The following is a 23352-nucleotide window of genomic DNA, read 5'->3' on the forward strand; positions in this document are numbered from 1 at the left end:
GGAGGGATGTTGGGGGTGGGTGGGGGGTGGGGATGAGGGCACGGGACCTCCCTCCCAGCGGGACTGGGGGGCACGCAGGAGCCCCTCTCTTTAATTCCCTCGTATTTGGACGAGGGCCCTGAGGAGGGGCTGATGTGGGGGTCCTGGGGGGGGGGTCCCCTATGTGCAGGAGCCTTTGGGGGCTGAGTTGCTGCCTCCTTCCTGCCCTGGGCACCCTAGTATTTAATTCCTTCCTCCCTTCCCCCTCCCATTTTTTAATTTTCTTTTTACATGTTGGCCCAGCCCCGTGCCTTAGCGCTGGCGCGGGGGCTCATCCCCGCAGCCCCCCACCCACGGTGCCTGGTGTCGGGGTCCAAGGTGGCCCGTGGTGGGTGAGGGGACGGGACGGGACACGGAGGTGACTCGGTACGCATTAATTTAATTAATTTAAAAGATTATTTATCGTGGGGCCTCCCCAGGTGCCTTGGCACCCAGGCCTTGGGTGGGGTGGGGTGGGGCTTTTGGCTCCAGGGGTGCTGGGATCAGTATTTGGGGGCTCCCCCCCTCCTCCGGGGGTGCCTTTCCCCACCTTGCTTGCCTGGGCCCCCCTGTCCCTGGTGAGGCTGGGTCCTGCAAACCCCTGGTTTTGGGGGGGGGCACCCTGAGACCCATGGACCTGGGGGTGCCGGGGGGCTCCTCCTGGCTCCTAATAAAGGTCCTGGTGAGTCTGGGCTGGGTCTTCCTGTGCCAGGATGGGGATGGGGGCAATGGGGGGGGGGGGGGAGGTGTGTGAGTGGCACCCCAGTTGTGTGCAGCCCTGCCGTGTGTCCCTGGGCCATGTCCTGGTGTCCCTGTGCTCATGTCCCCGTGTTCAGGTCCCTGTGTCCTGAAGTGTCACTGTGCCTAGGCTGCATCTGTGTGCTCACGTCCCCGAGTGCCCCCGCCCATGTCTCTTTGCCCACAGGCACCCCAGCCCCTTGCTCCAGGGGCTGTCAGGTCCCCGTCACCGTGTCCTCAAGTGTACCTGGGGGCTGTGTTCCTGGGCTCATGTCCCCGTGTGTGTGTCCCCAGGTGCCCCAGCACGTGTCCCAGGCTCCCTGTCCCTCCCTGCCCTTACCTGCTGTGTCCCTGCTGTGACGCCCCACGTCCTGGCTCCTGCAGGGATGGAGCTGTGGGGCCCTGCTAGCGGCTGCCCCTGTGCCTCAGTTTCCCCGTGTACCGAGCCCCCATGGTGGGGTCCTCACCCCTGCAGCCTCCCCACCGTGGGGACACTGCTGCACACCCCAAGCTCCCGGGTGAAGGAGGTGTCACAGCAGGAAGAAAGGCACGGGAAGCAGCAGCATCCTTGTCCTCGTCCCCTCCCGGCGCGGCCATCAGCCCAGGCGTGCCACGAGAAACACCTCTTGTATTGCCCGCGATACAGCGCGGCGAGGCCCTTCCCGGGGGTGCTCTGGGGGTCCCCGTCCCCGCTGGCATGTGTCTCCCCCCCACCCCCCATCCCACCACGACGGGACCCCCCCGAAATGGACTCTATAATTATGGACACCAAACACCAAGAAGGAAGGAAAGGAGCCAGGGGCGAGCGGAGCGGGGAAGCGGAGGCGAGCGGATGGGTGGGTGCAGGGGGGGGCATTCACTGGGACGACGGTGGCCCCAAGCCCCCTCCCCCCCACACCTTTTGGGGATGGCGCCGCATCCTCGGCGGGGTCGTGCTCAGTGTGCAGCGGTCCCGTTCCCTGCTGGCACAGCCCTGCTCTGGGGGCCAGGTCCTGGCTCTCCCACCACCGGCGTGACCGTCCCAGTGTGGAGAGCCCCCAGCCCGTGCCCCACGGGCATCCCCGGGGTTCAAACGTGTGTCTGCATCCGCCTCTGCAGGGGCCGGCTGGGGTCCGAATTTTGGGACGAGGACTGGGAATGGTGGGAGGAGGACGCGGAGGCTTTGCTGGCCTTGTCAAACTGCACGTAGCCGTCCTGCTTGCCGCTGCTGCTGATGCTGCTGTCGCACTGCGTGTCGAGGAAGGAGCTGCTGTCGCTCATGGAGCCGCGCTGGAACTCACGCTCGCACAGCTCGATGGAGCTGCTGCCCATGCCCAGCACGAAGCGCTGGCTGTAGTCGTAGAGGCGGCTCTGCCCGCTCAGCGTGCTGTAGATGTTGGTGAAGGACATGCCCGTGGGCACCCGCTGCTTGCCAGCAGGGCGCAGGTCCGCCGGGCAGCCCGACAGCGAGATGGTGGGCGTCGAGTGGTGCTCCTTGAAGGTGTTCACACTGTAGTAGCCGTTGGTGGGATCCTGCGGGGTGGTGGTGGTGTTGGTGGGGATTGGGGGCACCCCAAACTCCCTCCAGCTCATTGGGGTGGGATAGGGATGCCCTCCACCACCCAACCTGGCTGCAGCATCTGAGCATCCCCCTGTGTGACCAATTCCCCCTTCTTCTCCCCCCTACCCTGATCCTGGCACACACCTTGATTTATTTTTCTTGCCCCCAGAGGGTGCTGAGACCAGCAGATGGCACCGGGGGTACTGCAGCATCCCTCCTGGCATGGGGACAGAGGTCACCACGGGAGCCAAGGGGTGGCATACGGCAAGGGAAGGGCTGATCGTGCCCCATGGCTGGCACAGGGCCACGCCGGCACCCGAGGGACACGGAGGCACCTCCGTCTGCAGGGCTGGGGACAGAGGGTGGCTGCTGTCGAGGCTCTGTCCTGGGGCCTGGCTCACCTTCAGGTTCTGGAACTCCTTCTCCTCCTCCTTGAGCACCTCGAGCTGCTTCAGCACCGAGTCCTGCTGGAACTCCCCCCGGTCCATCTAGGAAAGGAGGCAACTGGGCATGAGCACCCCCAGCCCTGCTCCTGGTGGTGACTCCAGGAAGGACTTGCCCAGGGCCACTCCAGCAGGGCAGCATCAGCACCTCTACACAGCTGATGCTCTGCTCACAAGTTGCTTTCTTCCTCTCTGGCCAGGACCAAAAAGGCTGAGCTGATGCAGAGGATGAATTATTCACAGCTGTTGTGGCTGCGAATTGCTGACAGTGACACCCCTGTCCAAAACAACCCCCAGAATGTCTTTTTAATTTTTTTTCCTCCTCCTTTCTCATCCTTTCCTCCTAACCTGAATTTGGCTGCTAGACAACTTCTCAGTAAAAAAAAAAATAAAATCCCAGGTGGGTTTTGGCGTGTCCTTAATGCCATAATTAATGTGAAATCCTTATTTTATTTTATTTTAAATTCTTGACTTTGGCTTCTCTCAAAATATTTGAGTCCTGGAGCCTTTACCCAGCCTTGCTGGGAGTGGTGCCGGCAGGGACCGGTCAGGAACTGACACCTTGGGGTTGATTTCTGCTCGCTGCTGCTCTGGATACGGATGCTGCTGCCCAGGCACACTGGCCTCACCAGGGCAGCCCACTCCTCCCCACCTCATTATTTCTTCTTTTGAAGGCTGACCGCAACTGGGGGCAAGGTGTGCGTTAATTAGAATATGACTTTAATTATCCGTACTTCAGAAAGGTGGGTCTGTGCAGACGCTGAATAATTATCGGCCAATTTCTCAGCTGCCTTTTATCTCTGCCTGCACGGATTGCGCAGCTCTGGCTCATAGAGGTGCCGAGCCCCGTCCCGCTTGCAGACCCAAGGCTGCACAGCTGGCCTGCCCGACTCCTCCGTGTGTGCCTGCTCTTTTTTTCCCTCTCTTTTCCCTTTTTAAAACGGTAAGTGGTTGTGGAAATTCACCCTGCAGCGCTTTCTGTTCATCTTCTGAAAGCCTTTGATATGGCTATTAAATGCAATAAATTAAAGTACCTGAGTTTTTCCAGGAAAAAAAAAAAAAAAAAAAAAAGCTTGTAAGAGCCATTGATTTAGTAGGATAAACACACGTGTCACCAAGCACGAAACTCAGGGCAGCTGAACCTGCAGCACGAGGGGCCCCTAAATCCCTGCAGGACGGCTGCAGGAGGCTGCACATGGCTGTACAGACTGTGCCCAAAGGATTTCCAAGTCCCCAATGGAGAAACCCCTTCTCCTCTCACATTTTGCTGGGGTTTGGTGGTGACTGGGGGCTGGAGCGGGGCAGGGCAGCACACCTGCCAAGGCGGTGTCCCACTGGTGCCTTGCAACACCAAAGTCGAGTGGTGGCATGGGTTTTCTGGGGTCTTGTAAGGCATTTCATGGTGCCTCTTGCCATGGTGATTTGGGGTGCTCCTATAGCCCACTGGGGACCTGCCTGTGCCCAGGGCTGGGGGGCTGGGGGCTCCCTCGGGGGTGTGGTGCTGCAGTGAGCCCCTGCACCATCAGAGGGCACTGGGTCCCCGTGCAGCACGCGCAGCCGTTCATTTCTAATTCCCAAATTAAGCCATTCATTAACGTGACCTTTATTAAAGCCCGCGCCACGACTTAGCTCAGTGCAATCTCATGCTGTCAATTAGCGGGCAGCGGGGCGCTCGTTTGCGTTCCTTCCTCTCCTTTTGATCCCTGGGTAAACAGAGAGCTTGGGAGTCCCTGACCACACTCATCCCCATCCCGGCATCCGATGGGCACCGGCCAGGCCTGTGCTGCTCCGGGTTGGCTGGGAAATCAGCCAGAGGGAGGCACGAGCCTTTCTCTATCCTCGGCTGGCAAAGCTCAAGCACGACCCTTTAACCCAGACCTGGACAGGGGCAGGCAGCTCCTTCCCAGCTCACCCAAAGTGAGTGGCTTTTGCTACATATTTTTATTTTATTTTTTTCCCCCGCTAAATGGCTTCCATATCTTCTCCATCCCTCTGAGCACAAAAGGGCATCTGCTGCGGAGTGGGCAGCGCTCGGAGTGCTGCGTGACTATCAAATGCCACCCGAGCTGCTGTATATAAATAGCATGTTAATGAGGAGGCTCCTCATTCAAACAGGTGGCTACATGTCAATATGCAGAGTGGGGACGAAAGTTAACTCCATCACCGCTATTAATAAGGATTATGAACGCACAGACAGCAGGGGAGGAGGAGGGTAGAGAAAAATGTTCAAAGCAGAGCAGGACATGGGGGCACCAGCTAGGTCCCCATTCCCAGTGGGTCCCATCCGTGCCCAGGGCAGCGCAGAGCTTCCCAAGTGCCGACGAGGGCCCAGCCACCCTGTGCCACCTGCAGGCTTTGCCTGGTGCCCGGCTGCCCTCTGGACTAAGCCACCAATATGCTGCCATCCTTTGGCCTCTCTGCTGCCATGCTGATGGCTGGTGACAACGCTGTGCACCGCCTTGTTGGAGCCGAGTGCCTGCCATCCCCTTCCTGCTGGTGCTGCTCAACTCAAGGGCATGGCCAGATCCCGGGGACAGCGTGCCAGCTGCCAATGCCGCCTGGCAGCACCGGGTGGTGCCAGCTTTGGCATCCTGAGACCAGGGTGCTGCTCTTACTCTCTCCCCCTCCCCATGCCCAAGCCTCACTGGTCCCTCGTGACCCACATGGCTACAGGGTGCAATGTGTGGCATCCGTAATCATTTCGTGCCTCAGTTTCTCTTGCTGCAAAAGACTCCCCACTGCAAAGCAACATACCAGGTTTTCTACGCTGTTTCCTACAGCCATCAAGGTGACTCCTCAAGGTCGTGCAAGGCAGAGAAATGATTCTTAAATATTAAAATCCCAGGCTGCTCCCTTTGCTGGCAAACCCGCCTTGCTCGCCAGGCTGGGTATGCTCCAGCACTGTGCTGCCTAATCCTCCGCATGCTGAAGCTCTCCCTCATTTAGCTCCGCAAAATGAAGCTGCTTTCATCTGGGATGGTGAATTCAACAGACCGGATATTAAATTCTTTGCTTTCATTACAGGAGACAATATGTTTTTAAAATGGGTCTCCCTGCGGAGTCCCCGGCAGGGTCCCAGCACAGAGGCAGGCGATGAACCCATACAGGCTGGCGAGAGCCCTGCCTGGGGGGCTGCTCCCCTCCTTGCTCTGGGTTTAATTATAATGTTTTCTGCTTGTCGGGTAATTGGATGACACTCAGATGTACTTTGAAACTTGCACAGGTCAAACCCTAACAGAGGTGAGGGACGCTGCTTATCAGATTCCTGATAATCCACGGGGTGCTTGAAGCATTTCTTGGGAAGAAAGGCAGAAGCATGATGCCCTGGCAGCTGGGCTATGGGTAGAAATGTCTCTTGCCCTGAATTTCTGCTTTTTTTCTCTTTAACTTGGACCTGAGCTCACCTCCTGAGCCAAGGATGTGTGCAGTGGTGGCTGCAGGTGTGACCAAAGTGGGGATTTGTCCCATGGAGCAGGAGGATGGGGAAAAAAAGTAAGTGGAGCAAGAAGGCCATCAGCCCGGTTTTGTTGTTTTCACCATTCTACTCCAAAGCGATGCCTGGGCCCACCTGGCTGCGCTGGACCCCGTTTGATTTGGGATGCTCTTGTGTGTTGGTCCCTTTGGGCTCATCGCTGTTATAAGTATCCCTGGCAGCAGGGAAGTCTCATCCAGCACCTTCAGCCCCATTTCACAGGTGGGTAAACTGAGGCACAGACCCTAATCCACCAGAAGTAACAACCCCATCACCGAGCCGTGACAGCAGATGAGGATAAACCACATCCAAGCTGATGGTCCTTCGCTCCTCTGCTGTCCCTCATCATGGCCAGGCAGCGTCGGAGCCGAACTGGTGTGCTGCTGCCAGGAACCCTGGCATGTCAGGGCTGAACGGAACAAGAGACAAAGCTGTCATTGCAGAAGGCTTGCCTTTTTTTTTTCTTTTTTTTTTTTTTTTTTCTGGGATCACACGCTTTAACGGGAGCTCTTGCCTGCAGCTTCTGGTGGCTGTTTGCTTGCTGGCCTCTTTGGGCTGGCAGCCTTCCTCCGTCTAGAGGGGGGGCACTATGCTGAGACAACGTGAACATATGCAAATCAGACAGCATGACGTGTCTCCTAAGGTGTTAATGAATTTACAGATGCATGAATAATTATTTGTGAAAAGCACAGAGCACTGTGGAGGTCACAGATGGCTGCAAAATAACAAATGCAATAATGATTTTCAGGAAAAACTAGGGGGAAAAAAAAAAAAGAGTCGCTCTGCAGCCCAAAACACTTAAGCAGAGCAAAGCACCGTCCATGCCACAGCTGCACCTCCACTCCCGCAGGGCCTGGGACAGAGGGAAGGGGCTGATGTGGAGCTGCCTTTTGTTAACATCTGCATTAATGATCGTGCTACTCCAGCGCCCAGTGTGTTAATGCAGTTCACAGTTGATATTAAATTGCAAGGTGTTAGGAACATTGTTGAGGGCAAGGAGATAATTTCAGGTTCCACCATGGGCAGGAAATATCCCGGTGAGCTCAGGAGGTGCAAATGAAGGAGCAGCAGGGGCCACGGTGCTGGTGCAGGGAGGAGGGAGAGCAGGAGGGGATGGGGTGAGCAAGCAGGGTGCTGCAGCGCGTTGCCACTGCTCCTGCCAGAGGGGTCTCACCACCCACTGCTCGTTAGTGGATGAGTTCTGCAACTTCATCTGCCGGTGACAAACACAGAGCCTGATCAGGAAGCTGTGCAGCACCTGGGCCGAGGCAGCTCACTGCCTGAGGAGGCTGCTCCCAGCAGCGAGCAGTGGGAGTGGGGTGAGCACCCGAGCAGGGAAGGGAATTTGGGGAGTGTTTGCTGGGGGTGCTCTTGCCAAGGGCAGATGAGGACAGGGAGGATCCGGTCCATGCAGTGGAGGGGCTTTGATGTCTTCTCATCTCCAGGGATGTCCCAATCAGTGCCAAACTCGCATGGAGACCCAGCATCAAGCTCAGAGACTTTAGGCCATCTCTTCCAGCCTGTTGGATGATGTTGCTCTGACAGGGTTATTTTCAGCTCATGTGTCTCCAGGAAAAGCTTGGCCATGAGAGTGGGGAAATCTCCTCCTCCCCCCAGTCCAGCAGCCAAGCACACTCACTGCTATGCTGTCATGTTGTACCTCACTGTGCTTGATTTTGCCTGCCTTGGTTGCGCTCAAATAGCTTTAATACAGCATGCTGCAACCAAATCACCTCTCAGAAATCTTTCTGATGAGCTAAAACACATGAGCTCTCTAAACCTCTCCCTGTAAGGCATTTTTTCCTGCTATCAAATCAATGTTGTCATTTTTTTCTGCACCATTTCCATCCTGCCAAGATCCTTATTGAAACGTGCTCAGCGCCGTGCCGTGCTGCTCCGGTACCAACCTCATCAAGGGCACACGTGGATGCAGAATCGCCGTCTGGCTCTGGTAAATGAGCCAAGCAAGCACTGCACCCTGCTCGCCCCCACAGTATCCTGCAGGCTCAGACCCTGTCCCTGGCCTCCCATCACCATCCTCATCCCCATTTACCGCTCGTCACTGGTAAGTGTCACTCATCTGTCTTCTCTGCTGAGGCTTCCAGCGTGTTGATGGAGCAGCAATTGGGCAAATTCGAGCAGCATTTGAGCATTTGAGCAGCATTTAGGCAAATCTCAGCCCTTCCTTTGGAAGCTCCCCGGCAGCGCTGTACAGATGGTGGCACAGGGTCCCACGCAGAGGAAACTCCGTATTTCCCATCATCTCTGCAGCATGGTCCGAAACCAAAGCCCAGCCTGCTCTGCCCTTCTGCTGAGCAAAGATGCTTGGCTGATCTAAAAAGAACCCCCCCACAAGTTTTCAGACCCCTTTCCTTCTTCCCTGCCTGGAAAGCAGAGATCCCACTTACAGAGGTCACCTCTGCCTTTGCTGGTCCCTCCTGGGCAAAGCCCCTCTGAGGATGAAGCTCCCAGCACAGAAACCTCTGTGCTTGGCTGGCAGGCTCCATTGCCTCCTGCATCCTCACTTGCTGTACACGTGCACTGCCCAGCAGGGTGTAGTGATGCTTTCAACTGCTGCCCCAAAATCCGGAGGGCAAAAACAACCCAGCAGCCTAGAAAGCAGCCCCCGCTCGCTTCAGCCCTTTCTCCCTCTCACATCTGCTCTTTTCTCCAACCTTTTTCAGCTTCCTGGCTTTCTTTGGCTCGACTCACCTCATCACTTGTTCGGCTTGTATTTGTCACCTACAATACGACACCAGCAAGCAGCAGTGGCAGCAGGCTGTGCCTCAGATGTGGAGAAAAGAGGTGCTGGCAGTGAGAGGAGTAGCCCGTGCCCGTGGGGATATGCCAGTCTTGGGACGAAGCTGAACTCACCGTGGGGATGAATTTCCTGCTCATCAGCACCCTCCCCTGCCCAGCCCTCCCCAGCGGCAAATCCACTCCACGCTGGGCTGGCCACACACCGCTGGGTTAGCAGTCTGCAAACCACCGTCTGCACGTGCTGCTTTTGCACTTATTAATATCTCAAGCGTATCCAGGAGAGTGCCGTTTGTGCTGGCTAATTACTTTATTATTATCCCATGTTCACCTACTGTGTGCCTGCTTGCAGTTTGCAGCACTTCCCCCCGCGTAAGGTGGCAAACTTGCTTTGCAATTAGCCCCATGGGCAGCTGGGCTGCTGCAATCAGCCTCAGCCCGTCCTTGCTCCTCATTAGCAAAGTTTCACTTGAGGAGCTTTTACTGCATGGTACCTCAAGAGGAAGGTTTTGGATGAGCATCTTTGCCCAGGGAGGGGATTATGGCACCGCACTGTGTGTGCCTGTGCTCGTTACCATCAAACCCGTTAATTGCTTACAGGGAGGGGAAGGAAACCCTTACCATCAGCTGCTTGATCGTGGGGTGCTCCTCCGTCTCCCTGCCTGAGGCTGGCTCCTTGTGCACAATCTCCACGCGGATATCGTTCTTGGCAGAGACCACACCTTTCAGATCTGGGCAGAGAGGGAGACAGAGAGGGAGAGGGGTTAATGAACGCAGCCGTGCTGAGCACCCTCAGGGACCGGTCTGAGTGCAGCCCTAACCCCAGCTCAGTAAGTGCATCCAAGACTGGGGAGAGCGATGCTGGACTACCACAGGGTGCAGGCATGTGAAACCTTCCTCACCATGGAGCTCAGATTTCTAGTTTAACTCCCATGGGAGCTTGGTTAGTCTCTGCTGGACTGCATCAGGAGCCTGGGCTGCCCAAGCAGTCAGGGGATGTTTGTCCAGACTGATGGTCTACAGCTTGAGGAGCACATGAAACACCACTCCCAAGGGACCCAACAGCTCTTCTCGTGCACTGGGAAGCCCCTGAGAAAAGTCTTGGGGAGCAGGCACCAAAGGGAAAGTCCAAGCAATTAACAAAGATGAAGCCAGGGCTCTGGGAGAGATGATAAAATCACCCCCGGCTGCTGCACCAAGCAGCCTGTTTTCATTCAGGGCAAGGGGAAGATAGAAATTGTATGGAGAGACTCTGTCTTCCCTGAAGGTGTCAGGCATGCTTTGAAGAAGTCATTTTAGAAAAATTAAACCAAAGACGGCGAGCAGCGGGAAAAGAAACGGCTGTGCGGATCTGAGATGAAATGCAGAGATGGATGCAAACCCGTGCAGCAAGATACCAACAGCTCGTGGCTTTGACGCGGGTGCTCGGGCTCTGTGTGCCACGCAGGGCTCTTGCTGCACCACCCCTCCTGGCCCCATGGGGCCTTGGGGCTTTCGGATCCACCATGGCTGGCCCCTGGCTTGGGGCTCCGTCCTTGGGCTCCATCTTCTCCCCTTGGCATCCCTCAGCCTTGGTGCCTGCAGCCCTGCTGCCACCCGCGGGCATCTCCAAGCTGCGTGGCTTTGCTGGCAGGTCTTTACTGCTCTTTGTTGTGGCTCGTTATTTCTTTCTTTATTTTGGCTGGGATGACATTCCTGGTACGGGAGCCTCCATATTTAATCACAAGGAAAAGCTAATTACCGTCTTGCACATCCTGCCCCAAGAGTGTTCCCCTTTAAATAACTCTGGGCTGTTATGCCACCGAAGATACAACAACAGATGTGCCATAAAGTCTTTTTTCCTTTCTTTTCCAGAAAACAAACAGCCTCCAGTCTCGGTCTGTCTGTGCTTGCTGCTGCTCTGCTCTCCCCAAAGCTGGGGTCGCCTCCCCTGTGCCACGGGTGGTGCAGGAGGTGCCTTCCCTGAGTCACTGCTGGGTCACCTTGTCCCCTCCGTGGGGAGCCACAGGCTGCAGGCTTTGTTTGCAGGCTGCTGCTTCAAATGATGCCACCGCGCTCCCGTATTTGTCCTGGGAGACAAATCTGCAGTCATCCAGGTAGGAAATGAGTCCCTCGCCCTGCATCAAAGCGCTCTGCTGGGCCCATCAGTCCTCAGCTGGTCTCTGTGATACCTCTGCAGGTGTCACATCGCTAAGTCCTCGCCTCCCCTTCTCGGCACGTGGCCAGACCGCCCCATGGGTACCGGCCACAGCATCACGTGTGCGATCCCTTCAGTGCAAACACTCTGGCAGCATCTGCAAAAATTGCACACCCTGGCAGCCGAGTCCTGCCCTGCATGGTGAGGGGGGTGCAGGATGAGTTCCTCCAGGGCCGGCTGCTGCCCCTGGGGAGGTGGGAGCTGGGCAGCCCAGCACCCTCTGCTGAAGACCTCCCCAGGGGAGCTGCACTGGAACCATGGTGGAGGAAAGGGGCTTGGAGCGCTGCCACACCACCACATTCCCGGTTCCCTCTTCCTCTGTTCATGCTCCCATCGCCAGGGAGGAAAACGCCTTTTATTCCTGATTCTGCCTGGGAATCTCCCAGGGCTGCCTTCAAACAAGCTCGTGGAAGGACGAGCACCGCTTTGTCCCCCAAAGCCCTTCCCTTCCTCTGTGTGCATCCAGCCTGTGAGTGACTGCTGCCTGAAACTGCCGGTGACGGCTCTGAAAGCTGGCATGTGCACCACATCTTTGATCTGTTGTCATGGCATTCACTTTATACTGTGTGTCCTGCAAAGAGCCCTGCACCATCTGGTTACAGCCAAAAAGGGGGATATAACGAACCACATGCTCTGAGCAATGCAGGGTGTGCGTGTCTGCACCGCAGGGAGAGCACGGCCGATTGCAGCCAAGCACTGACGTGGTAACAGGGCTTGGCCTCCTCTTCCAGGCACTCGAATTGCCCATCATTGCTGAATGAGCTCAGCAAAATCGAATTGGCAAGGTCCTAGCATCACTCCTGCCTGTCAGCAACCCTTCCCAAAAAAGCAAGATTAATGATGGCCCTGGTTTTAATTCGTTAATACTTGCACAAGTTGCTAATGCAGTCTGCAAGAGTTCAAAATGTGGGGAATTGAGCAGGGAGAGGCATCGTTACTGCTCTTAAAATTAAACACATCTCTGCTGTGGGAAGCCATGCATTTGTACCCAAACCCAGGAGGAGACAGGGCTCTTTGATTGCTTTGCAAATGACGGGGAGAACAAGAAGGGGAAAGCAAGGGAAGAAAATCCACTGTTTCCTGCATGCGTCTCCCAAGCTGGGAGCATCGTCCAGCACTGCGCGCTCTCTCCTGCTACCCGAGATACTCCGGATGCTCATGCTGCTCTCCCTCATAGTTCCAGGCCTTTTCATTTAGCCAACAATCATCCTTTAATTTCCTGGTTTCTTTTTAATGAGGCAACATGATGCCACTCTGCTTACCCCTCCTTCCCTCTGCCTGTGTCTCTAATGTCCCTTTAACTTGGACTCCCACTGCAGCTGGGCGTCAAATACCGTGTGTCCCATCACGCTGTCTGTAATTCCCCACCCAGAAATACATGCTTTATGTCTGCAAATGCACTTGAAATAGAAGCAGAACAAAGAGGATGCAGCCTGAGGAGGTTTTTCAGCAGTGGCCTGGCACACCGGGGCGCAGGGAACTTCTCCCCCCTGGACAGCTGATGGCTCTGGGCTGCCCTGAGCAGGTCTGGCACCAGCCCTTTTCCTCTGATGGGTGGGCTTTGCATTCGTCCCACACTTACTTCGCTGAGAGCGGGCACAGCAGAAGGCGACGATGGTGGCCATCAGCACCAGGAATGCCACGCCGGCCCCCACGGCCACTCCGATGATCACCGCCATCGGCACCGACTCTGCAAGAGGAAGGAGAGCACGGCTGAAGCTGTGCCGAAGGCAGCGGGGTGGCTCTCCCCCTCTGGCGAGCCCCCCCCCGGATATTGGCAAGTGGCTCAGTGGTGAACCTGGGGAGGGTTTTGGGTTCTTCCCCGCTCCCCCCGCAGCGCTTCATCCCTCGTCCCTGCGTGGCACCGTCTGGGGAAAGAGACCGAGCCTGGCTCGCTCCCCTGGCCCCGACTTGCTGCTGCTGGCAATGGGATGGGGAGGCGAGACCCGGTGCTGCCATGCTCCCTTTGCCCAGTGAGCAAAGCTTGTAGCTCTGCCACTGCCGTGTGCTGCAGTTCGGACAGGCTCTGACCTCTCTGTGCCTCAGTTTCCCCTATGTGGTGGGAGGAGGAGGGAGCCAGAAAAGCTAATTGCTTTCAGTAGCACCACATGGCTCAATGAATGAACAGCTAACTCTAAAGGGCTGTGGATGGCAAGTGCAAAAGAAGACAGCCTGTTAATATTATTAAGAAAGAGAAATGGCATCAGAGCTGGCTGGGAGAAAGGTTACAGAGCAGGGCTGGTGAAATACAGGGGGATGGAGACCAGGCACTGTGCCCACCTGCCAGAGGTGACAGCTCAGCTCCGCGGAGCGGTACTGGAAGGTGCTGGCCATAAAGTATCTGGGGATGGATTAACCCAAGCGCCATCCGTCATGGCCTCTGCCTGCTTCACATCCCAGCCTCTTGCCTTTTTCCTCGGCTTAGCAAGTTTGGGAGGGAAGGAGGGAGAGAAGGCAGACCACGACGGGCAGGCAGGGCCCCCCATCCCACAGCCTGGGGGCAGGGGTTACTGCTCGCTGCCTCCTGCCTGTGGCAACTTCACAGCTGGGCTCCCAGCAGGGATTTCAGCTGCAGCCCAGCCAGCAAAGTGGATTTATTTGCACAGATCCAGGCTTGTGAGGTGTGCCGGGAGGGGAGGTATGAACTCACACTGATGGCAGGAGGGTCAGGTGCTCAGCCCATGAGCCGTGCTCCCTCCCTGATCGGTGCCCCCAGGCGCTCTGCCTGCTCTCGGGGTGGCTGCCAGCACCAGCACCAGGTACCGCAGATTGCCTTCACCACCTGCCTCACTCAGAGACCTCCCTGAAAGCAGCAGATGCCTACAGGCCCCCTTTCCTGTTATTTCTAAACACCCCTTGGCCTCTTGTGAATCCGCTACTGCCCCAAAAGGAGGAACCCTTTCCATTGCAGCCGGGTGAGCCCGCAGGAGCCATTATCTACCTACTGGGGGGTTAAATTTGTGCCCTGAATCACACCTACAATGGCACATATGGTGTCTGGCAAAGCAAAGCCTTTCATCCATCCGCTGCCCTCGATCAGTGTGAGACCAGAGCATCCTCTCTGCTTTGGGGAGCTTTGGAGGCAGGAGAGGGGTCAGGAAGCACAGAGTGTCCTGCTCGGAGCTGCTACCTCTGATGGCAGCGAGTTGCTCCAGCCCATGATGGAACATCCACATCTGAGCATGTTCTTGCCACCCTCCTGCCTGCCTCCAGCACAGGCTTTCTGCTTGCTTGGCCCCTCTGCCTTATGGAAGGATGGGGTGAATTTTGGGAATGGGGAGAGGTGGTCTGGTAAAGCAAAGCCCAGTGGCCTGATGGGTGACAGATGGGTGATAAGGAAAGCATTTCATACTGTCCTTTGGGGTGGAGCTGGTGTGGAGAAATGGGAAAAAAGAGGTCCTGTGGCCACCTGGGGGCATGGAGAGGACACCAGCCACCCTTCTGCTGAGATCACTGGGACTTTCTGGGCTGCAGGTAAGGTGTTCTCTCACTTTTTGACCACAGATTTCACCCAGAACCTGATCTCAGCACCCTGATGGGTCTGAGCCCTATCTTGAGAACTGCAGAGTGACAAAAAAAACACGCTGCTTGAAGTGAGGCTTTTCTGCTCGCACTTGATCTAGAAAGAGCCTTTCATCTTCCCTGCAGAGCTTGTTTAAAGTGATGAAATTTGTGGTTTATACTGAGGCTTTTCAGTTTTTATCTCACTCATGAACTTTCTGCTGGGCCTGCCTATTTCTGGATTTGTCACTTGTCACCACGGCTGGACCAACAGTGACATGACTCTGGCAGCACTTGCTCTGTTCCCTGATCAGCCTGCCCAGCCTGCTGACTGCTCACCACCACTGCAGTGCAAGAGTTTCCCTGGGGCTCCTGAGTGCTCCGTGAGCTCAGGCTCGAGCAGTAGAGCCCCAAGGCACGCATCCTCAAACCATCGTCCTACAAGACACCAGCTGACTCACAGCAAGAAGCCTTTGGGCCTTTCTTCTCCTGGTAGCCTGATGCCACCTGCCAGGTGGTGCTCCTGACAGAGATGGTAACTTGCTGCAGGATTCTGGCAGATTTTTTTTTTTTCGCCTTGGCTCTCCCAGGGAGATGTGGGGCAAAAGGGTGAGGGGGAAGGATGTGAGCAGAGAGCTTACTGGCTCTCAGCTTTAGGGCACAGGATCTGCAATTCAGAGCTGAGCGAGCATGAGTAGTAATGGTGAATGATGCCACTTGAGGATGATGGAGAATCATGCAGGGGATGGGGTGGGGAAGGTGCCTGAGGCTCTGCTGGGCTGCTAAAAAATGTGACTGCAAAGGGCCAGAGACAGGGCCCAGTGGCTGGGACAGCAAACCAGAGCCCAGAGACAACAGCAGTGTGACCCTCCCGGCAAGCTGAGCAAAGCTGACATCTGCAGACAAGCCTGGAAACTTGCACTTCCCCCTCTGGCTTGCCCCATAAGAGCATGTATGCAATCCCTTTAGGTGCAAAACATGGCTGTGTAGCATTATCCCCCTCTCAGTGGCTGGGGACTGGGGCACAGAGAGGCAGGGCGGCTCGCCGGGGAGCACGGAGCCGAGCGGAGACCGGAGCGCCCTGCTTGCCAGCCCCTGCCCGCACTGCTCTGCACCTTCCCTACACCCTGCCTGCCCTGCTGAGGGGAGGACGCCGGGTCCTCAGGCGTGGTAACGGCTGGGGACAATTCACATTCACCGTCAGCTCAGGATTTCCGTACCTGCTTGAATACCAGCTCCTGATTTCATTTCCGTACCTGTTTGAAAATAAAGCAAGTGTCCACAGCCGTGCACAGCCCAAGCGCCCATGCCAGCCTCGGGAGCGTTTCCTGCTCCCAGCGCAGGTCCCCCTGAAGGGGATGTCCTCTGCCACCCCACAGTGTCCCCTGCCTGGGGCAGGGACGTCCCTTCGCAGGAACACCCAGGTCTGGGGGCTCAGGCTCTGCCTGGGACCCCAGCTGGCGGCCGAGAGTTCCCGCCGGCTGGCAGCCGACCTGGAAAAACCACTGGCTCTGTTTGCATTGGAAGAAGCCCAAGGCTAATTTTAAGGGGTTCATTTAGCTCTGATTTAATCTGGACGGCAGCCTTGCCTATAAATCACAGCTTAATGAGAACAATCCACCTGCCTGCCCTGGCATTTAATAAAACAGAAGAGGACTGGAGTCCCTCCAGGAGCTAAGTGTTCCTCACCGTGGAGAGCCCCGAGCCTGGAAATCCCCTGGCCACCCCAGGAATCCCCCAAGGGCAGTGGGGTTCGGCAGGAGCAGCTGTTCCCATCTCTCTATGAATATAAATGATCCTGCAGGCTGTGGCAGGGGCATCACCTTGGGCTGTGGGGCAGGGAGCAAGGGGTGCAGGATTGGACCATGCTGTCCAGCTTCAGCAAGTGGGACTACGCTGGGTAGCAGTGGCTTTGCAGGGCTTTTCCCACCTCCTGCCCCTCTGCCAGGAGCTGGTACCCTAAGGATGCAATCTGACACGGCTGGAGTGCTTTCTCCATCCTTCCTAGCTTCCTCTTTGACATCCCAAGGGCTTTTCAGAGCACATCCTGCCTCTCGTGGCATCTCCCAGCCCAGCCAGGTGCTAACCCACAGCAGCCCCCCGGCAGTGATGCCCACCTTGCTCTTTGAGCCGGATGATCTCTGTGTCGGAGCCGAAGCTGTTCCAGGCAGTGCAGTTGTAAATGGTTTGGAAGTCGGCCCGGACGATGTTGCTGATGGTCAGTGTGGAGATGACGCCTTCGTCTGTGCTGACTGTCTCCACCGTGTAGCGCCCAGAGGTCCCAGACTCCAGGACGTTCTCCTTCCAGGACCAAGCCTGCCAAGCAAGAGTGGGGTCAGCCTGGGGCAGGTACTTTGCCCACCCGCTGGGCACCCTATGGCTTGGACAAGCCCCACGGGTCGCTGCGCAGAGGGTGCTACTCACAATCCGGTCTGGCGGAGGGGTGCTGCGGATGAAGCACTTGATCTGCCCTTTCTGGCCGTGCAGGGCATGCTGTGTCTGTGTGCTGGAGATGATGGGTGGCCCTGCAAGAGAGGAGAGGAACACCGGTTTCACACACGGGTAAATGGTGATGCAGTGTACTGGTGACAGCTGGAGGTGGCAGAACTGCCAAAGGGCAAAAGGGGACGGAGAGGGATGGAGGAGCAGCTCCCTCACCTCCCGTGATGCACTCAGGGCACAGCTCATGGCACAGAGGGGGCTTTGCTTTAAAGCACTGCTTTTTTTTTTTTTTTTTTTTGGCAAAGTGCCCTAAAAGCAGTAGGGTGTCCCTATCTCTGCTGCTGCATCCCTGGTGTTGGACTTGAGCACTCAGTGGAAATCTCCTTGGCAAACCTGGCTGCTTGCACCAGGAGCCAAGCAAGAGCCCAGCTCACATGGTAGTCCCCTCCTGTGAGTTTGTTAAGCAACAATTACACTAATTGCTCCCCAGGGGCTTAAGGAAGTGGTAGGGGAAGTGGTAGGAAGTGAAAATCACTACAATTACCCAAAAACCCCAACCTGCATTTTTTAATGCACTGCAGGTAGATGTGTGTTTTTACTCTGGGGTCCATAGATGGGTGTGATGCAAGGATGCTGAGAGCACAGGGGTGTGCTCATGGGGCACGTCCCTCCTTGGTGGAAGAAGGTTAGGAGAAAAGAGGTGGGAGATGAGAGCGGGTTTGGAGGATATTACCCTGAGGGAGCAGCAGCAGAACGGCAATCCTAATTGCTCTTTATTAGCCTCCTTAATTACAGCAGATTTGCATTTCTATGAGTGGCTTTCTGCTGGCATCGAGGTGGGATGCAGGCAGGGAAAGCGAGGCAAGGCGGTGGGGCTGCCAGCTCTCCCCATGCCCCGGCTTGGCTGGTTGGATGCTGGTTCTGGGCTGTGGTCTTGTTTGTCAGCCTGTCCCTGGGGTTATCAGCAAACACCATCATCTCATCAAACCCGCCCAGACGCAGGTGTCTGGAGTGATGCTGGCCATGTGCAAACATGCTGCAAATGCTCTCAGGCTCTGTCTGAGCAATAACAAGTGGAAGAGCTGTGGCAGGAGCAGTGACAAGAGCCCACACAGGGAGGCCAGTGCAGTGCAGAATCAGGCAGAGCTTCGTCCCGAGCTCAGGTCTCTGTTCAGTCAGAGTGGGACAGCTCACAGTGCTTGTCCTCTCTCCCATCTATTGATCCTTTGTGGATTTGCAAAGCATTTCTCTCTTTTTTTTTTTTTTTTTTTTTTTTTTTTTTTTTGACCCTGTGTCTGATATTTTCTTCTAAGAAAGTCTCAGCACGTGGGGTAAAGTGGTGAGAAACATATTTGTCCTGGGCATTCTTGACTGATCATTCTCCAAGTCACCAAGTTACGAATTTGCCTGATGAAAAAAAGGTACTGAAGTGCTAAATTCAACTAATGCATCCAGTTGCTCATTGGCATTACCCCAGCGACACCTTTCTGTGCTGAAGTCTCACCCCCCAAACAATTCCCATGGCAATGCAGCTATATTCTTTTTTTTTTTTTTTTTTTCTGTGATGCTATGAGGTAAGATACACAGAAAACCAGCTCTGTGCAGGACACTTAACTAACCAGAGACCAGAAACACCACATTTCCTCTGCCCAAGGGAAAGCAGCACAATTACTGTCCCCAAAAGTCCCACGGTAGGCACACTGGCACAGAGACTGCCTTCACGCATCTTCAGCATGCTGCAGGTCCATGACTGCTGCTTGGGGATGGAGCTGGTGTAAAACACAATCTGGACACTCACTGCATGCTCTGCAAATCTGGAAGTGCTGTGCACGAGCAGCACACATGCCAGTGGCTCGGGAAATGGCTGTGGAGAGCAACTGCTAACAGCAGGTGGGTCTAAAGCAGGCACTCAGGACTTGTTTTCCACTATTCAGATATAATGCTCATATCTGCATGTTATTGGACACTTTTTTGCCCTTTTTTATCTGTAAAAAAAACTATGTAAAATTGTAAAATGTAAAAATTGTAAAAATTGTAAAAAAACCAACATTTTGTTGCTGCTTTCTGCCCAAATGGCCTTCTCAAAGATGATCTTCTTGGCACGCGTTCTCCTTTATCCACCTCTGAAAACTTTAAAGGAGCTGGCCTGGGTCTCCAGAGAGTCTGCCTTACCCCTTGCTTTGCCAATATTGTAACAAATCCCTTGGGGCTTTGGCTGCTTCTGCTGACACGCAGCAGGATCTCGTCATACACCAGGGGTGGCACAGGGTGCGTCATGTAAGCATCCTGGATCCCTCACCTCGTGCTAGGTGATGCTGCTCACCTACACTGATGGCTGATGAACCCACAACCAACAGTACCAAAAGCAGCGATGGGGTCTGTATGCCTAAATTAATAAAAAAGCTGTCTTCTTTCTATTTCAGTCATTGCATGTTACTTACAAATTCTGTGAGTGCACCAAGACTGGGTGACACTAGAGAAAAATGGCTTAATAATCATAAAAAGGATCATTTTCCCCAAGGAGAGTGGATTTTAAATGGCACAAATGCCAACGGCTCTGGGTTTTATTATTGCTTGAGGAGTTCAGAGTCAAAGGCTTATCATCATGATAATAGCAGATGACTAAAGACCATTTGTGAGATGAACATGCCCGGGAATAATAGCACAGAGCTGCAGCCTCGTTGCGTTCGAGGCTGGTGTTTGATTCTCCACCGGGCTCTGGCTCCCTGTGAAAGCTGCCAGTTCCTGGCTTGGCATGGAGCTGAGCTCAAGACAGCCCGCCGGCAAGGAAAGGCTTTAAACAATGTTGCTATGGATATAAATGACAGAGCTATTGGTTGCGGTTATTTTTAGCGTGCCGGTGCCAATTTATTTGCGCCATCCCGGAGGCTCGCACAAAGGAGAAGGCGGCTTGCTGGCTCAGGAGCATCACAGGATGGCTGCAACTTCTCCATCCTGCTCAAGGCCAAGCGAACCAAGCCCTGCTGATGCTGAAAATGGCTTGATGGGAAGCGTGGTTTGGTCCTGCAAAGCCCTCATGGCCAGGAGAATGGAGTGGCTTTGGCTTGCGCAGGGCTGGAAATCAGGCTGCTGCCGATTTATTGCAGTGCCACAAGCTCCTTGCTGCCTTCTTGCCTCTGTTGCTCCAGCCCTGCCAAACACAGCCCATTTGCATAATCCTCCTGCCCACTAGTGAGGCTCTGAATCCTATCTGCATCCTTTCAGGCTCGTAGCCTTGTGCCCCGGTGCTGGGGGAAGGCAGCTCTGGGCTGCTGCAGCTGTTCTGGGAGTGGATGCGGGTGCAGCCGGGCCAGGCTGGTGGGCTCAGGGTGGGTCGCTGGGTAGTGGGATCAATCTGGGTGGGATGGAGCTCCTCCCATCAGTGTCCCTGTGCCTTGGGACAGACTGACCTGCCAGCCTGTGCCACCAGCCCAGACACTTTCAGGTCCCTAACCTGACCGTGATGAATCCCAGCCTATGGAGAGAGGCACCCGATGGTCTTGAGACAATTGTGTCACCCGCTGGATTTAAAATCACTTGAAAATAGGAGGCGTTCAACTTCCCCTCTCAAATTGCAGTGCAAAAGGCTTGCAGAAGAATTCATTAGCAGGATTAGATGTGCCGTGTTGTGAGATGCTCCATTAGATGCAATGTGCTGTGCTGACGGGGGCTGCAGATGCTCCAGCTGTGGCACTCAGCACCGGGACGGGCACCACACCTGGGGACACAGCTCCAGGGCTCTGCTCCTTGCCTGCAGGGTCGGGAGCCCATGGTGGCCCTGAGACATGCGGCTGTCCCCTGGGGGTTGCAGCAGCCCCTGCCACCAGGAAGGGGTGCTCCCGAGGGGCTGCCCCACGCTGTGCACCATGAGCGGACCCCATCCCGCTGGGCGCCTCACTCCACGCTCACAGCAGGCAGCGACTAGTAGGTGCTGGGAAAGGAGCAGGTTCTTTGTTTGGGCTAATTTGTTGCTTTGTTTTCTGCAAGCTATTTTAATTGTAATTAAAACACAGCAGCCGGCAGGGAAGGAGCATGCAGGCGTCGAGGAGCTGAGTGGAAGTCGAGGGAGTGGTTGGGTTTCAGCATCCTGCTGCGTTGCCCTTGGCTTCCCTCCCTAGCATTATCTGCATTCAGAACTAATGCTGTGCCACTTCCCTGCTTATTTTCCTCTCTTTGTGACAGTGAGCAGGGACTGAAGCCTGCCAGTTTGTCATGCAGGTGAGAGATGATGCAAAATTCATCCTCTGTTTATACCATTTGCAGCCCGCCTGGCTCCTTCCCTTCATGCAGGGCACATCCAGGCTGCAATTCGTAACCGGCTGCTGCGGGGTCCTGGCCAGGGTGCCCTCAGCCTGCAGGGCTCTGGGGTGCTTCCCAGTTCCCCAGCAGGGTGAGGGAAGGGCCCAGTCCTGGCACTGTGCCGGGGCAGCCCCATGCAGCCACAGGGGGTTCATGGCACTGTTTGCTCCCTTGGGTGCTTCGAGCGAGTGATTATGCTGCCAGCCTCGGATCCAGGCTCAATTCCCAGCTCTCTAGCTGTACAACAGAGACAACAGCGCTCTCCGACCTTGCAAGGGTTTTGCAAGATAAATCTATTAAAGATTTAAAACGCCAGCTCCCAGCTACTCAATAACCCCCCGTTGATAATATGGAACCAAGTGGGTCTTAGTTAATCCCACAGGGCAGGAGCCTCTCTGATCCCACCCCTTGGGATTTGCTCCCGAAGAGACTACCCAAGGGGGTGATTCTAAATGCACTGCCACAAGCTGATGAGAACACCGGGAGGAATAGCAAGAGGGAAGCCAGAGGTACCGTTGACAGTGAGCGTCACCTCGCGTTCCCCTGCGCCGACCCGCGGTACCACGGCTCGGCACACGTACTTCCCGGCGTCTTCCTGGCGGACGGACTTGAGTGTCAGCTTGTTCTCATTGCTCAGGACCTGGAAGAGAGGAGGAGGCTGCTTTCAGGGTGAGCGATGGGAAGCTGAGCAGGAGATGTGGGTTACAAGCTCAAGGGCAGCTCAGGGAAAACAGGGATGAGGATAAGTGCAGTTTTAAATGGCGTGGAAATAGCACTGCTGTTGACCAAGGAATAAGGAAACTACCAAGTCTGTGGGGAAATAAAAGTCCTGATCCATTCACCTGAATTCTTGCAAGCTCACTTTTGCAGGAAGTCCCACAAGAGCTCAAGACAAAAGAGAAAAGCCTTGGTGCTGTTTCCTGGGAAAGCTTTGGCACAGCTGCCTTGTAACCAGGAGCAAAAAAGCCTTCCAGAGAAGCGTGCTCCACACTCTCAGTTCCAAGTTTTCAGGGGCCAAGCCTCGTTCAGGTGCAATTTCAACCCCAGAAGTGTGTGTGTGTGTGGGGGCAGCCTGGAGAGCTGGCAGCCGCCTGGATGGCCAGGAAATTTGGGCTGGGTTTGGTGGGCCCCAGCTGCATGGAGGAGACCGGCTGCAGCATGGTTATCAGCCACCCTGCCCTCCTGCCCCGGCCATGCAATCAGCAGCTTTGTGAAATCCTGGCAAGTGCCGAAGCAGAGGGATCTGGCTGAGGACATCAGCAGAATCCCTGCGCTGGTGACATTTAAAAGATGTGGCTTTTGAGCAAGTGCTTCCCATGCTGGAAATGCATGCCCCAGGGGCTAACTCCTCCTGTTTGCTCTCCTCTCCCAGGACTTTGCAGGCTTGCAGGCTGGGGCCAGCCCGTCGCCTCCCCATCCTCCCAAAATGCTGCAAGGTGCTCATGGCCAAGGGCTGAGCTGCAGCTGCTCATCTTCAATGCGGGCAGAGCAGATGCAGCCTGCGAATGCAAATGTTCCTTGGGAAAGGGCTCTTCCTGTGCTCAGTGGGAGTGCAACAAGACAGCAAATAATCTTGGTGGCCCTGCAGCAAGGCGAAGGGGACCCGGCAATAGTCAGAGCTTCAGATCCCCTCTGAGCCCCCTGTTTTAGCACTGGTTATGCAGATACCCATGCAAATGACTCCAGATTTGCAGATCTCTGGAGCAAAGGCCTTGCTTGGCCTCATCCTCTCTTCCATCTCTGATTTGTTTCCTTCCTGGAAAGGAGAAGGAAGGGTAGGAATCCTGTGGGAGTCTGAGAGTGGAGGGGCTGGAGAAGAGCAGCCCCAACCCCACACCTGACAGCCAGGGCTGTGAGCTTGGGGGAGTTACAAAGCAGCACCCCCTGCCAGCCTCCACAGGGCTGATGGAAGCAGCTCTGCTGAACAGCTCCAGCAGCTCTGCTG

The 23352-nt window shown here is 55.5% G+C and overlaps 1 protein-coding gene across 4 annotated transcripts in view; it reads right to left on the reverse strand.

Moving 5' to 3' along the window:
* Positions 1 to 1321: 1321 nt before the first annotated feature.
* KIRREL3 (kirre like nephrin family adhesion molecule 3) overlaps positions 1322 to 23352 on the reverse strand; it is a 317016-nt gene continuing 294985 nt past the window's right edge. For 3 of the 4 annotated variants that reach the window (XM_084495609.1, XM_084495611.1, XM_084495608.1), the window contains 8 exons: positions 21921 to 22047; positions 17091 to 17191; positions 16784 to 16982; positions 15887 to 15922; positions 12748 to 12855; positions 9590 to 9699; positions 2698 to 2784; positions 1322 to 2268 (listed from right to left, as the gene is read on the reverse strand). In XM_084495609.1, the coding sequence (XP_084351735.1) occupies positions 1825 to 2268; positions 2698 to 2784; positions 9590 to 9699; positions 12748 to 12855; positions 15887 to 15922; positions 16784 to 16982; positions 17091 to 17191; positions 21921 to 22047 (1212 nt within the window). In that variant the 3' untranslated portion in view covers positions 1322 to 1824. The remainder of the gene's footprint in view (positions 2269 to 2697; positions 2785 to 9589; positions 9700 to 12747; positions 12856 to 15886; positions 15923 to 16783; positions 16983 to 17090; positions 17192 to 21920; positions 22048 to 23352) is intronic. The other variant, XM_084495610.1, reaches the window with a different exon arrangement.

This window comes from Aythya ferina (assembly GCF_964211825.1).
Source record: "Aythya ferina genome assembly, chromosome: 22".
Taxonomy (NCBI): domain Eukaryota; kingdom Metazoa; phylum Chordata; class Aves; order Anseriformes; family Anatidae; genus Aythya; species Aythya ferina.